The 13,457-nt window shown below is 43.2% G+C and overlaps 1 protein-coding gene across 1 annotated transcript in view; it reads left to right on the top strand.

Moving 5' to 3' along the window:
• Positions 1-9,982: 9,982 nt before the first annotated feature.
• Positions 9,983-13,457, top strand: part of LOC111956027 (B-cell receptor-associated protein 29-like) — a 9,219-nt gene continuing 5,744 nt past the window's right edge. The window contains exons 1-2 of the mRNA XM_070434383.1: positions 9,983-10,094; positions 11,811-11,869. Of these exons, the coding sequence (XP_070290484.1) occupies positions 9,985-10,094; positions 11,811-11,869 (169 nt within the window). The 5' untranslated portion in view covers positions 9,983-9,984. The remainder of the gene's footprint in view (positions 10,095-11,810; positions 11,870-13,457) is intronic.

Here is a 13,457-nt window from a genome sequence, read left to right as displayed (position 1 = left end):
CCATCTGGTTTGCTTAATATAAGGAATTTGAAATGATTCATACTTTTACTTTTGATACTTAAGTATATTTTAAGCCAAATACTTTTACTCAAGTAGAATTTTACTTGAGTCATTTTCTATTAAGGTATCTTTACTTTTACTCAAGCATGACAGTTGGCTACTTTTTCCACCACTGAGAGATTCTTATTCCCTCTTCTCACTCTCAGACCTCCTGTAGTGTGTCACACACACAAGTGAAGATTGTATAGACTAATAAAACCAGAGTATGACTGTCCCAGTCCAGTGGTTTGGTTGTGTAGATGCTGAGCTTGAGTTAGTTAAAAATGCCGGGAAAAGGGGAGGTGGTTTGTTAAAGAAGAATGGTAGAAAGTGTAAGCAGTGAGCTGAAGACAGAAGAAATGGAAGTGAATGAGGGCGAAGTATTGGAGGTTGTTGTTTAACTAGCTAACGTTAGCTGGCTGACTTGTTAGCTAACGTTGCGTGACGTGTGTGATCTTACACGTAGCTAGCTAGGTAAACAACATGTAAGCTAAAGTGTACAACACCCATTGAATATGGCCGGTGTCAGTAAACGTCGGCAAAAAAAGCATAATGAAATTGTTGCCAGCTGAGCTGGTTTGGCTGCTTTCATGTTATCCAGAGGTAAACAAATCATCGGCCAGAGCCGACGCTCTGAATCCCCCAGGACCGAAACGAGATGGGTGAGGCTAAAGTTTAAGAGGGTGTGAACGATGCTGATTGTGTGTAGACAAAGAGCGCTTCACTAGATACCAAAATATTCAAAGGCCATTTTCTCAAAAGTGAGATTACAAGTTTATCAACTTTTAAAGCAGAATTACTTTCCCATTGTTCCTCAAATGTTTTGATACACCATTTTGTAGCTCTGAGTCTACTTTTATCCAATTTCAAACGTTGTTACATAAGAACAAATCCAGCAGATGAGTCACATATTATCATGACAGCACACCTAACATCTTAGGGGAATGAGTCAAAACGGCCCAAATCTCATGGTATACAGCAGGCTGACCACTACATTTGAATATACTCTATACACTTTAGGAATTAACTTGATTCTACTCATATTTTAAAATATTTGATTGGTATTTGAATATAAACAAAAACATAACTTTAAATATCACACAGCTTGAGTCACACACTACATGAGAGTCCTTTGGCAGGAGAGACGCGGGATTGAAGGGGGAGAAGGAGGAATGCAATTAAACACTGGAGGCATCTTAGTTTGAACTTTACTCCGTTTGTTACCTGCAGTCTTGCGAGAAATATATTTGACAGTGATAAACAAGAAATTGTTAGTGTAAAAAAACATGTACACTAAATATTAATCCATTCAGTCTTAGAAGATAACATCTTTATTTCACAATAACAGTAAGGAATTCATAGCAGATTACTCATATTTCAAGTATAATAAAATACTTTGTCTAATCACACGTTAATTTAGGAGAATCTGTAGTACACCCGATCGTAGAGAAAAGGTGCAGGAGATACTGTAATGGAATATAGTCTCTGAACACTCAGGACCAATGCATACATTTATTTTATTAGGCTATTCTTTCAGACGCAAGACCTTCATCAGAGCATACACAAACACACAATGACAATGGCCACATATAGCCTACGTGTCAATGCAATCAGACATGAAGAGCAACGCCTGCGTGAAAACAGCACAAGGAGGCACATCAGTAATCAACTATCTCAAGAAAAAGTATAACTTAAGTTAGACATTTTTTTTTRCCCCCCCAGTACATATTTTACATAGTTATTTTTACATAGTAAAAAAAAAACACAAACCCCCCCCCCKAAAAAAATATATAATATATACACTCAGCAAAAAAAGAAACGTCCCTTTTTCAGGACCCTGTCTTTCAAAGATGATTCGTAAAAATCCAAATAACTTCACGGACCTTCATTGTAAAGGGTTTAAACACTGTTTCCCATGCTTGTTCAATGAACCATAAACAATTAATGAACATGCACCTGTGGAATGGTCGTTAAGACACTAACAGCTTACAGACGGTAGGCAATTAGGGTCACAGTTATGAAAACTTAGGACACTAAAGAGGCCTTTCTACTGACTCTAAAAAATACCAAAAGAAATATGCCCAGGGTCCCTGCCCATCTGCGTGAACGTGCCTTAGGCATGCTGCAAGGAGGCATGGGTACTGCAGATGTGGCCAGGGCAATAAATTGCAATGTCCGAACTGTGAGAAGCCTAAGACAGCACTATATGGAGACAGGACGGACAGCTGATCGTCCTCACAGTGGCAGACCACGTGTAACAACACCTGCACAGGATCGGTACATCCGAACATCACACCTGCGGGACAGGTACAGGATGGCAACAACAACTGCACAAGGAACGCACAATCCCTCCATCAGTGCTCAGACTGTCCGCAGTAGGCTGAGAGAGGCTGGAATTAGTAGGCCTGTTGTAAGGCAGGTCCTCACCAGACATCACTGGCAACAACATCACCTATGGCCACAAACCCACCGTCGCTGGACCAGACAGGACTGGCAAATAGTGCTCTTCACTGACGAGTCGCGGTTTTGTCTCACCAGGGGTGATCGTCGGATTCGCGTTTATCGTCGAAGGAATGAGTGTTACACCGAGGCCTGTACTCTGGAGCGGGATCAATTTGGAGGTGGAGGGTCCGTCATGGTCTGGGACGGTGTGTCACAGCATCATCGGACTGAGCTTGTTGTCATTGCAGGCAATCTCAACGCTGTGCGTTACAGGGAATACATCCTCCTCCCTCATGTGGTACCCTTCCTGCAGGCTCATCGCTTGTTGTCATTGCAGGCAATCTCAACGCTGTGCGTTACAGGGAATACATCCTCCTCCCTCATGTGGTACCCTTCCTGCAGGCTCATCCTTACATGACCCTCCATCATGACAATGCCACCAGCCATACTGCTCGTTCTGTGTGTGATTTCCTGCAAGACAGGAATGTCCGCGTTCTGCCATGGCCAGCAAAGAGCCCGGATCTCAATCCCATTGAGCACGGCTGGGACCTGTTGGATCGGAGGGTGAGGGCTAGGGCCATTCCCCCCAGAAATGTCCGGGAACTTGCAGCTGCCTTGGTGGAATAGTGGGGTAACATCTCACAGCAAGAACTGGAAAATCTGGTGCAGTCCCCCCCCCTTTGTTCAGGGACACATTATTCAATTTCTGTTAGTCACATGTCTGTGGAACTTGTTCTGTTTATGTCTCAGTTGTTGAATCTTATGTTCATACAAATATTTACACATGTTAAGTTTGCTGAAAATAAACGCAGTTGACAGTGAGAGGACGTTTCTTTTTTTGCTGAGGTTATATGTTCTATGACTGAAGTAAAAGTCACCCAGTAAAATACTACTTCAGTAAAAGTATTTGATTTTAAATATATTTTTAGTATCAAAAGTATGGACTCCCGAGTGGTGCAGCGGTCTAACACTGTACACAAACCGGCTGCGCGCATGCGCCATCGAGCGCAAATTGATTTTGTCCCCCCACACCAAACTTGATCACTACACGCAGGTTGAAATATCAAAACAAACTCTGAACCAATTATATTAATTTGGGGACAGGTCGAAAAGCATTAAACATTTATGGCAATTTAGCTAGCTAGCTTGCTGTTGCTAGCTAATTTGTCCTGGGATATAAACGTTGAGTTGTTATTTTACCTGAAATGCACAAGGTCCTCTACTCCGACAATTAATCCACACACGGTCAACCGAATCGTTTCTAGTCATCTCTCCTCCTTCCAGGCTTTTTCTTCTTTGGACTTTATATGGCGATTGTCATAGTTACCACTACGACCGACTGAACTCAACTCAATCACCCATGTGGGTATAACCAATTAGGAGATGGCACGTGGATATCTGCTTCTATAAACCAATGAGGAGATGGGATAGGCAGGACTTGCACCGCGTTCAGTCACAAATAGAACTGACTTCTATTTTAGCGCTTGGCAATGCAGACGCTCATTGGCGCGCGTGAGCAGTGTGGGTGCAATCATTGAATAACATGTATGTGTACATTTATTTTGCAATGGTGTGGTCAGCATGTTAGGCATTGCATATACTGTACTCTATATCATCTTTATGTAATACATGTATCACTAGCCACTTTAAACTATGCCACTTTATGTTTATATACCCTACATTACTCATCTACTGCATCTTGCCTATGCCGTTCTGTACCATCACTCATTCATATATCTTTATGTACATATTCTTTATCCCTTTACACTTGTGTGTATAATGTAGTAGTTGTGGAATTGTTAGGTTAGATTACTTGTTGGTTATTACTGCATTGTCGGAACTAGAAGCACAAGCATTTCGCTACACTCGCATTAACATCTGCTAACCATGTGTATGTGACAAATAAATTTGATTTGATCTCAGTGCAAGTTACTTTACCATATGGGTACCAAGTTCGAATCCAGGCTGTATCACATCCGGCCGTGATTGGGAGTCCCATAGGGCGGCACACAATTGGCCCAGCGTCGTCCGGAGTAGGCGTCATTGTAAATAAGAATTTGTTCTTAACTGATTTGCCTAGTTAAATAAAGGTTAAAAATAATAATAATTAAGATTCAAAGCACATGCACATCTGAGCTATCTTTGTTGCAGGTGCATGGTAACAGTTGAATAAGATGAGAAAAAAAACAAGAAACCCGTACACTGCTCTTTATTAAGCTTTACATATTGGCCTCAAGGCCTTCGTCAGAGTTTTTGTGAATATTTATAATTTGCACCCTTATGTAGACTTTGCTCCACCCACATCCATTCAATGCATTGAATGGGGTTGGAGTCAAGGTAAAATAAGCAAGTGTTACCAAATATAACAATGTGCATTTCATAAGTATTCTAATAAAGAGTGTACAAAAAACGTATTAAACACGTCTGTAAAACCATAATGAGGACATCGACCTATCAAGTAAGTTTTCATAAATCATTGGGTATAGTGCAAGAACAAACGTCAGAGTAATCTGGAGTGGTGGCATTAATTCATGTTCACATTTACAACATAACATGCACGGGCATTTCATCATTAAGACCTTTTGGGAATCATGTCTGGAGGGTGAAAATCCCAAAACATTCTCTTTTGCTCAGAGTATTATTTATATCACCCCCCCTGTCTGATATCTTAACTTTCTCTATGCCACAAAATCTAAAAAGGTAGAAATGTCATGTTTTTGGTCATTAAAATGTACTGCGACTGGATAATCCTTGTTGTTTCTCCTGATTTAATTTATGTTCACTAATTCTCTTTGAGAGAAACGAGACGTTTTACCTACAGCCCACATGGAATTTAATCATGTCGATCACTGGTTCTCAATCCTGGTCCTGAGGACGTAAAAGGGGTGCACACTTTTGGTTTTGCCCTAGCACTACACAGCTGATTCAAATCATCAATTCATCAAAAGCCTAAATGTGCACCCCTTTGGGTCCCCAGGATCAGGATTGAGAACCACAGATAGATAACATGGGTGGTGGAGCATGTAATAATGTCATTTATTTGGAACCGTTTTCCTGTCTGGGTGGCATAAATATTCACAACTCATCATATTGTTGCACTGTGCGGAAACTCTGCATTTATAGCTACCGTTCGGAAGAGGGCGTAAAAGAGCCTGGCAAAAAAGAATGTGGCTGGTAGTTGGCATGGACCAATTTGTCACGTAAATTGCAACCTCTCCTATATAAAATAAGTGGTGGGTTCTTCAATTAAGCTGGCAAGGCTGGGTCCGATAATATAACATGCCAGTGTTTCTTGACAGCATCTACCACTTTGCGCGAGTTCAGAGTATATGTGGTGGTGAACATTGCAGTGTTCTTTAACTCTAGTGGGTCTTTTTTGTAGCAGTTCATCTCGTGTTTTCCCTAATGCAAATGTAGAACCCTATCCACACATTGTGGAGAGTAGCCTCTTAGAAACCTATTGCTTTTTCTAGATAGTCCTCTGTGGAGTGGCATATATGGTACAGTCTGAAACACTGGCTTCTTGGAAGTCCTCTTTTTAATGGCTCAGGGTGGAAGCTGTCACCCTGTAATAGAATATTTCTGTCTTTCTTTTCTGTACAGAGTTGTAAACAGGGTTCCATTTTGATTGCTCAATCCACATATCGATGTAATGAACACGTTTAGTGTGACATTCAATAGCGAATTTGAGATTGGGGTCAATGTCATTGAGTAATGCCATAAAGTCTGATGGCTCTTCTCCTGTTCCAATACGTCAAATACGTTAATACGTCAAAACATATTCAGCCAGCTCTAGAATAAACTTTGTTATTGGGTATTTGTTAGTATCTCGGTCTCTCAAATAGTGAGCTAGGTCTGCCAGCCAGAAAATATAAAAAACTATCGGCCTATATCGAATCTTCCATTCCTCTCTAAAATTTTAGAAAAAGCTGTTAGAAAAAGCCATCATAGCATTGAGACTGCACTTGTGAAGGTGGTAAAGGACCTTTTAATGGCGTCAGACCGAGGCTCTGCATCTGTCCTCGTGTTCCTAGACCTTAGTGCTGCTTTTGATACCATCGATCACCACATTCTTTTGGAGAGATTGGAAACCCAAATTGGTCTACACGGACAAGTTCTGGCCTGGTTTAGATCTTGTCTGTCGGAAAGATATCAATTTGTCTCTGTGAATGGTGTGTTCCTCAAGGTTCCGTTTTAGGACCACTATTGTTTCCACTATATATTTTAACTCTTGGGGATGTTAACTTTCACTGCTATGCGGATGACACACAGCTGTACATTTCAATGAAACATGGTGAAGCCCCAAAATTGCCCTCGCTAGAAGCCTGTGTTTCAGACATAAGAAAGTGGATGGCTGCAAACTTTCTACTTTTAAACTCGGACAAAACAGAGATGCTTGTTCTAGGTCCCAAGAAACAAAGATATCTTCTTTGAATCTGACAATTAATCTTGATGGTTGTACAGTCGTCTCAAATAAACTGTGAAGGACCTCGGCGTTACTCTGGACACTGATCTCTCTTTTGACGAACATATCAAGACTGTTTCAAGGACAGCTTTTTTCCATCTAAGTAACATTGCAAAAATCAGAAACATTCGGTCCAAAAATTATGCAGAGAAATGTATCCATGCTTTTGTTACTTCTAGGTTAGACTACTGCAATTCTCTACTTTCTGGCTACCCAGATAAAGCACGAAATAAACTTCAGTTAGTGCTAAATACGGCTGCTAGAATCCTGACTAGAACCACATTTGTTTGATCATATTACTCCAGTGCTAGCCTCCCTACACTGGATTCCTGTTAAGGCAAGGGCTGATTTCAAGGTTTTACTGCTAACCTACAAAGCATTACATGGGCTTGCTCCTACCTATCTTTCAGATTTGGTCCTGCCGTACATACCTACACGTACGCTACGGTCACAAGACGAAGGCCTCCTAATTGTCCCTAGAATTTCTAAGCAAACAGCTGGAGGCAGGGATTTCTCCTATAGAGCTCAATTTTTATGGAATGGTCTGCCTACCCATGTGAGAGACGCAGTCTCGGTCTCAACCTTTAAGTCTTTACTGAAGACTCATCTCTTCAGTGGGTCATATGATTAGTCTGGCCCAGGATGTGAAGGTGAACGGAAAGGCTCTGGAGCAACGAACCGCCCTTGCTGTCTCTGCCTGGCCGGTTCCCCTCTCTCCACTGGGATTCTCTGCCTCTAACTCTATTACAGGGGCTGAGTCACTGGCTTACTGGTGTTCTTTCATGCCGTCTAGAGGGGTGCGTCACTTGAGTGGGTTGAGTCACTGACGTGATCTTCCTGTCTGGGTTGGCGCCCCCCTTGGGTTGTGCCGTGGCGGAGATCTTTGTGGGCTATACTCGGCCTTGTCTCGGGATGGTAAGTTGGTGGTTGAAGATATCCTCTAGTGGTGTGGGGGCTGTGCTTTGGCAAAGTGGGTGGGGTTTATATCCTTCCTGTTTGGCCCTGTCCGGGGGTATCATCGGATGGGCACAGTGTCTCCTGACCCTCCTGTCTCAGCCTCCAGTATTTATGCTGCAGTAGTTTATGTGTCGGGGGGCTAGGGTTAGTTTGTTATATCTGGAGTACTTCTCCTGTCTTATCCGGTGTCCTGTGTGAATTTAAGTATGCTCTCTCCTATTCTCTCTTTCTCTCTCTCTCTCGGAGGACCTGAGCCCTAGGACCACTACCTGGCATGATGACTGCTTGCTGTCCCCAGTCCACCTGGCCGTGCTGCTGCTCCAGTTTCAACTGTTCTGCCTGCGGCTATTGAACCCTGACCTGTTCACCGGATGTGCTACCTGTCCCAGACCTGCTGTTTTCAATTCAGGAGCGGTAGAGATACTCTTAATGATCGGCTATGAAAAGCCAACTGACATTTACCTAGGATAGGATAAAGTAATCCTTCTCACCCCCCCCCTTAAAGATTTAGATGCACTATTGTAAAGTGGCCGTCTCCTGGATGTCATAAGGTGAATGCACCAATTTGTAAGTCGCTCTGGATAAGCGTCTGCTAAATGACTTAAATGTAAATGTAAATTTACTCCTGAGGTGCTGACTTGCTGCACCCTCGACAACTACTGTCATTATTATTATTGACCATGCTGGTCATTTATAAACATTTGAACATCTTGCCATGTTCTGTTATAATCTCCACCCGGCACAGCCAGAAGAGGACTGGCCCCCCTCATAGCCTGGTTCCTCTCTAGGTTTCTTCCTAGGTTTTGGCCCTGTCTAGGGAGTTTTTCCTAGCCACCGTGCTTCTACACCTGCATTGCTTGCTGTTTGGGGTTTTAGGCTGGGTTTCTGTACAGCACTTTGAGATATCAACTGATGTACGAAGGGCTATATAAATACATTTGATTTGATTTGATTTGACCAATCTGCTGTCTTGTGAAGATGTGGATTCTAGAATGTCACCTTTAAACTTGTTAATAAGTGTCAAAACACCAGCAGAATGATTTGATCCATGACTGAAATAGGCCACATCTCCCCATTGTGCTTTCCAAAATTTCAAATCACTTTCACCCGAATAACAAAATATGCGTTACTGCGTTTACAGTATAAAAATAAAGCTTTCCTTTTTGTGGGATTTCTCAAACCCCTAGCATTCAGACTAACGCTATTGAGTGAATTGAAAACGAACTCCTGCATTAAAAAAGAAAGAACACAAATTAGATAACAATTATTAATGTGAACAATAAAACAAACAGTGAACCTTGAGAGGATTACTCCGACGGAAAACTACGCTTAGCCGAGGTAGTGGTGGTTAACACAATAACAAATCTATTTACTTCCTTTTCTTTGGCAAGTGTTCGAACGGTACATTTATTCGTGGCAGTATATTAACTGTACTCATGGTAGTTCTCACAGTTCCAATTTGGTTAATGTCAACAGAGTTACCCAGTAATCATTCTTCCTTCGATAAACGCGTGTGGGCCCTTGAACCCCGCCTTCTTTCCCTCTTGTCGCGCCTTCTGTATAAGCGGCCACAGTTTCTCTCTGGCAGCCTGATCCTGCGGTATCAGAGCTTCTTTGATGCGGAGTTTCTTCTCGTCCAGAAACTTGTTCCCCTTGGCCATTTTCCATATGATGTCCATGTAATGGCGCATAGTTAAGCGCAAGATGATATTGCGAGGGGGTCCATCAGATCTTCGTTTCCCAAGTCGATGTACCACATCAATCACGTCTCTTTGCCTGTCTTTGATGCATGGTGCCACTTTTCCCAGGATATTAATGACTACTTCTCTAATATCCTCTACCTCTACCTCTTTTACACCTTGGATTTTCAGATTCCACCTGCGAGAGTACCTTTGAAGTTCAGCTACATTCTCACACAGCTCATTATTTTTGGATTGCATTTTCTTCAACTAATTCTCTAGGAACGTTATCTTTTCCTTGTTCTCGCTCACAATTTTGTGTAGTTGATTGACAGTTTCTGACAAATTATCGATCTTCTTTGATCTTAAATGTTTCATATCTTACCGACTGTATTGTTAGAGATGACGTTGCAATGCACGTCAGTTGCATTCTTCCTCTGTGTGGAAATAAGTGTACTCCTCATCCTCTGTCTACCCTTCATCCTCTGTCTACCCTTCATGTCAGCCACCAGGTAGGAATGAGTCCTGCAACGACATTCCAGACATTAAAGTTAGATTTTTTGCAGGTTCTGAATTAAAGGTGAAAATACATATTTTCTGGATATTGAAATCAGGTTTATTGTCGGTTCTGAATGAAAGTTGAAAATACGTCATTTACAACGTTTATCCTACGGGATCGGTGTCCCTATACCGGGAGAAACAAGTACAAATTTGTTTGGTCCGAACCAGACCAACTCTGAATGAAGCATAGATGTCTAGGCCAGTGGTTCCCAACCGAAGTGTCGTGGCACACTGGTGTGCCTTGAGGAACACCCAGCTGTGCCGCAAAACTTTTCCTAATCTTGATTATTATTTTTGAATACTCACTTATAAAAGTGACCTGTGGAATGCACATGCCATTTTGACTTGGACGCACTAGTGCCGGTCAGATAATGCGTTAAATGGCTCATGGTTACATCTATCAGTCCAGTGCACTCAGGCTGTTGCTACAGTTCTCTCATTTGAAGGACACATATCACGAGCAAAGTCATTTGCATCATTTTACTTTATCTGTGAAAACAGGCAAATCTGATTAAGAGTCATTTATTTCTTAATATTTATTTCTCTGGGTTTAGCGTTGTCCGGGTTAGGGGAGGGTTTGGCCYGCAGGGATGTCCTTGGCCCATCGCGCACCACAGCCTCTTCCCTAGAAACAAAAGGACTTTGTGTCCAGAAATCCGCTTGTCTGTAGCCTAAACTGTTCGAAACTAAATACCTATTTCACATATTTCACATGGCAAAATGTATAGAATTATAAGAAAATTACCTTTAAAACTGTCAGATGTGTGCGTACTGGTAGCAAAGTCAGGTGCAGGAGAGCAGAGAATTTGTGAACAGGCGCACACTTTATTTAGGCAAAAGTGCAAAACGCGCAAAACAGTCACAAGAATTATGTTTAACAATAAACATCTTCGTGAAAAATAACACGGAAAAACAAGCCAGTTCTGGGCGCGTCAACAATACACAACGTAACACAAACAATCTTACACAAAGACATGATGGGGAACAGAGGAATAAATACATGTAGATGATTGGGGAATGAAAACCAGGTGTTGCAGGGAACAAGACAAAACAAATGGATACATGAAAAATGGAAGCGGCGATGGCTAGAAAGACGGTGAACGTCGACCGCCGAACGCCGCCGAACAAGGAAGAGGACCGACTTCGGCGGAAGTCGTGACAAAAACTGTAGAATTGTTCTCTGCACCCCATGACAAAATGTGTAGAACTGCAGGAAATACGTTTAAACCTGCAAAATGTTCTCTCCCCGACAACAAGAGGGTCGTTGAACAGGTTGTGTCATGAACAATGCTTGTGCCCAATGCTGGATGTGGGACCTAAGTGAAAACGTTGGTAACCCCTGCTCTACTGTGTTTGGGCCAAATCAAGGTCGGTCGGGACCTGACCAAATCTAAACAAGCAACGTTTATGATTGGTTCAGATTTTTAACCCAAAAAATAAGTCTTGTTGTGGTCCATGCTTAGGGGAATCCATAATAACATGGAGAGTATAGCTATAGCTATGAACAATGTAGTAAAAGGCGCTTGGCTCCCTACAAGCTACAACAGGAATCATGTTACAATTGAGACAACGTTGTGACTAGCTGCATCCAGGGTTACTTTATTAGACATTGATTTGCTTTTGCAGTGTTCTGAGTCTCAGCATTATGTTTTTGTGCTCTTTTGCAGATGGCAGAGTATCTTCCAGCTGAGAATATGTAACAAAATGGCCAGGTTTTGGAATAAATTCGTCCTCGCCATGATCACTGCTTTTAACCACTGCTTTTAACCAGGGCAAGGTGACCGGAAACATGACTGAATACAAACAGTGTAGCTATTCCTCCGCAAGGCAATCAAACAAGCTAAGTGCCAGTATAGAAGACAAAGTAGAGTCGCAATTCAACAGCTCAGACACAAGAGGTATGTGGCAGGGTCTACAGTCAATCACGGATTACAAAAAGAAAACCAGCCCCGTCGGCGGACCAGGATGTCTTGCTCCCAGACAGATTAAATAACTTTTTTGCTCGCTTTGAGAACAATACAGTGCCACTGACACGGCCGCTACCAAAACCTGCGGGCTCTCCTTCACTGCAGCCGAGGTGAGTAAAACATTTAAACGTGTTAACCCTCGCAAGCTGCAGGCCCAGACGGCATTCCCAGCCGCGTCCTCAGAGCATGCGCAGACCAGCTGGCTGGTGTGTTTACGGACATATTCAATCAATCCTTATCCCAGTCTGCTGTTCCCACATGCTTGAAGAGGGCTACCATTGTTCTTGTTCCCAAGAAAGCTAAGGTAACTGAGCTAAACGACTACCGCCCCGTAGCACTCCTTCCGTCATCATGAAGTGCTTTGAGAGACTAGTCAAGGACCATATCACCTCCACCCTACCTGACCCCTAGACCCACTCCAATTTGCTTACCGACCCAATAGGTCCACAGACGACGCAATCGCAACCACACTGCACACTGCCCTAACCCATCTGGACAAGAGGAATACCTATGTGAGAATGCTGTTCATCGACTACAGCTCAGCATTTAACACCATAGTACCCTCCAAACTCGTCATCAAGCTCGAGACCCTGGGTCTCGACCCCGCCCTGTGCAACTGGGTCTGACTTCCTGACGGGCCGCCCCCAGGTGGTGAGGGTAGGTAACAACATCTCCACCCCGCTGATCCTCAACACTGGGGCCCACAAGGTGCGTTTTGAGCCCTCTCCTGTACTCCCTGTTCACCCACGACTGTGTGGCCATGCACGCCTCCAACTCAATCATCAAGTTTGCGGACGACACTACAGTGGTAGGCTTGATTAACAACGACGAGACGGCCTACAGGGAGGAGGTGAGGGCCCTCGGAGTGTGGTGTCAGGAAAATAACCTCACACTCAACGTCAACAAAACAAAGGAGATGATTGTGGACTTCAGGAAACAGCAGAGGAGCACCCCCCTATCCACATCGACGGGACAGTAGTGGAGAGGGTAGTAAGTTTTAAGTTCCTCGGTGTACACATCACGGACAAACTGAATTGGTCACCCACACAGACAGCGTTGTGAAGAAGCGCAGCAGCGCCTTCTTCAACCTCAGGAAGCTGAAGAAATTTGGCTGTCACCAAAAGCACTCACAAACTTCTACAGATGCACAATCGAGAGCATCCTGTCGGGCTGTATCACTGCCTGGTACGGCAACTGCTCCGCCCACAACCGTAAGGCTCTCCAGAGGGTAGTGAGGTCTGCACAACGCATCACTGAAGGGCAAACTACCTGCCCTTCAGGACACCTACACCACCCGAGTCACAGGGAGGCCATAAAGATCATCAAGGACAACAACCACCCGAGCAC

This window comes from Salvelinus sp. IW2-2015, linkage group LG3 (assembly GCF_002910315.2).
Source record: "Salvelinus sp. IW2-2015 linkage group LG3, ASM291031v2, whole genome shotgun sequence".
NCBI lineage: Eukaryota > Metazoa > Chordata > Actinopteri > Salmoniformes > Salmonidae > Salvelinus > Salvelinus sp. IW2-2015.
The sequence above is the reverse complement of the archived record's forward strand: the minus strand, read 5'-3'. Positions and strand labels throughout refer to the sequence as shown.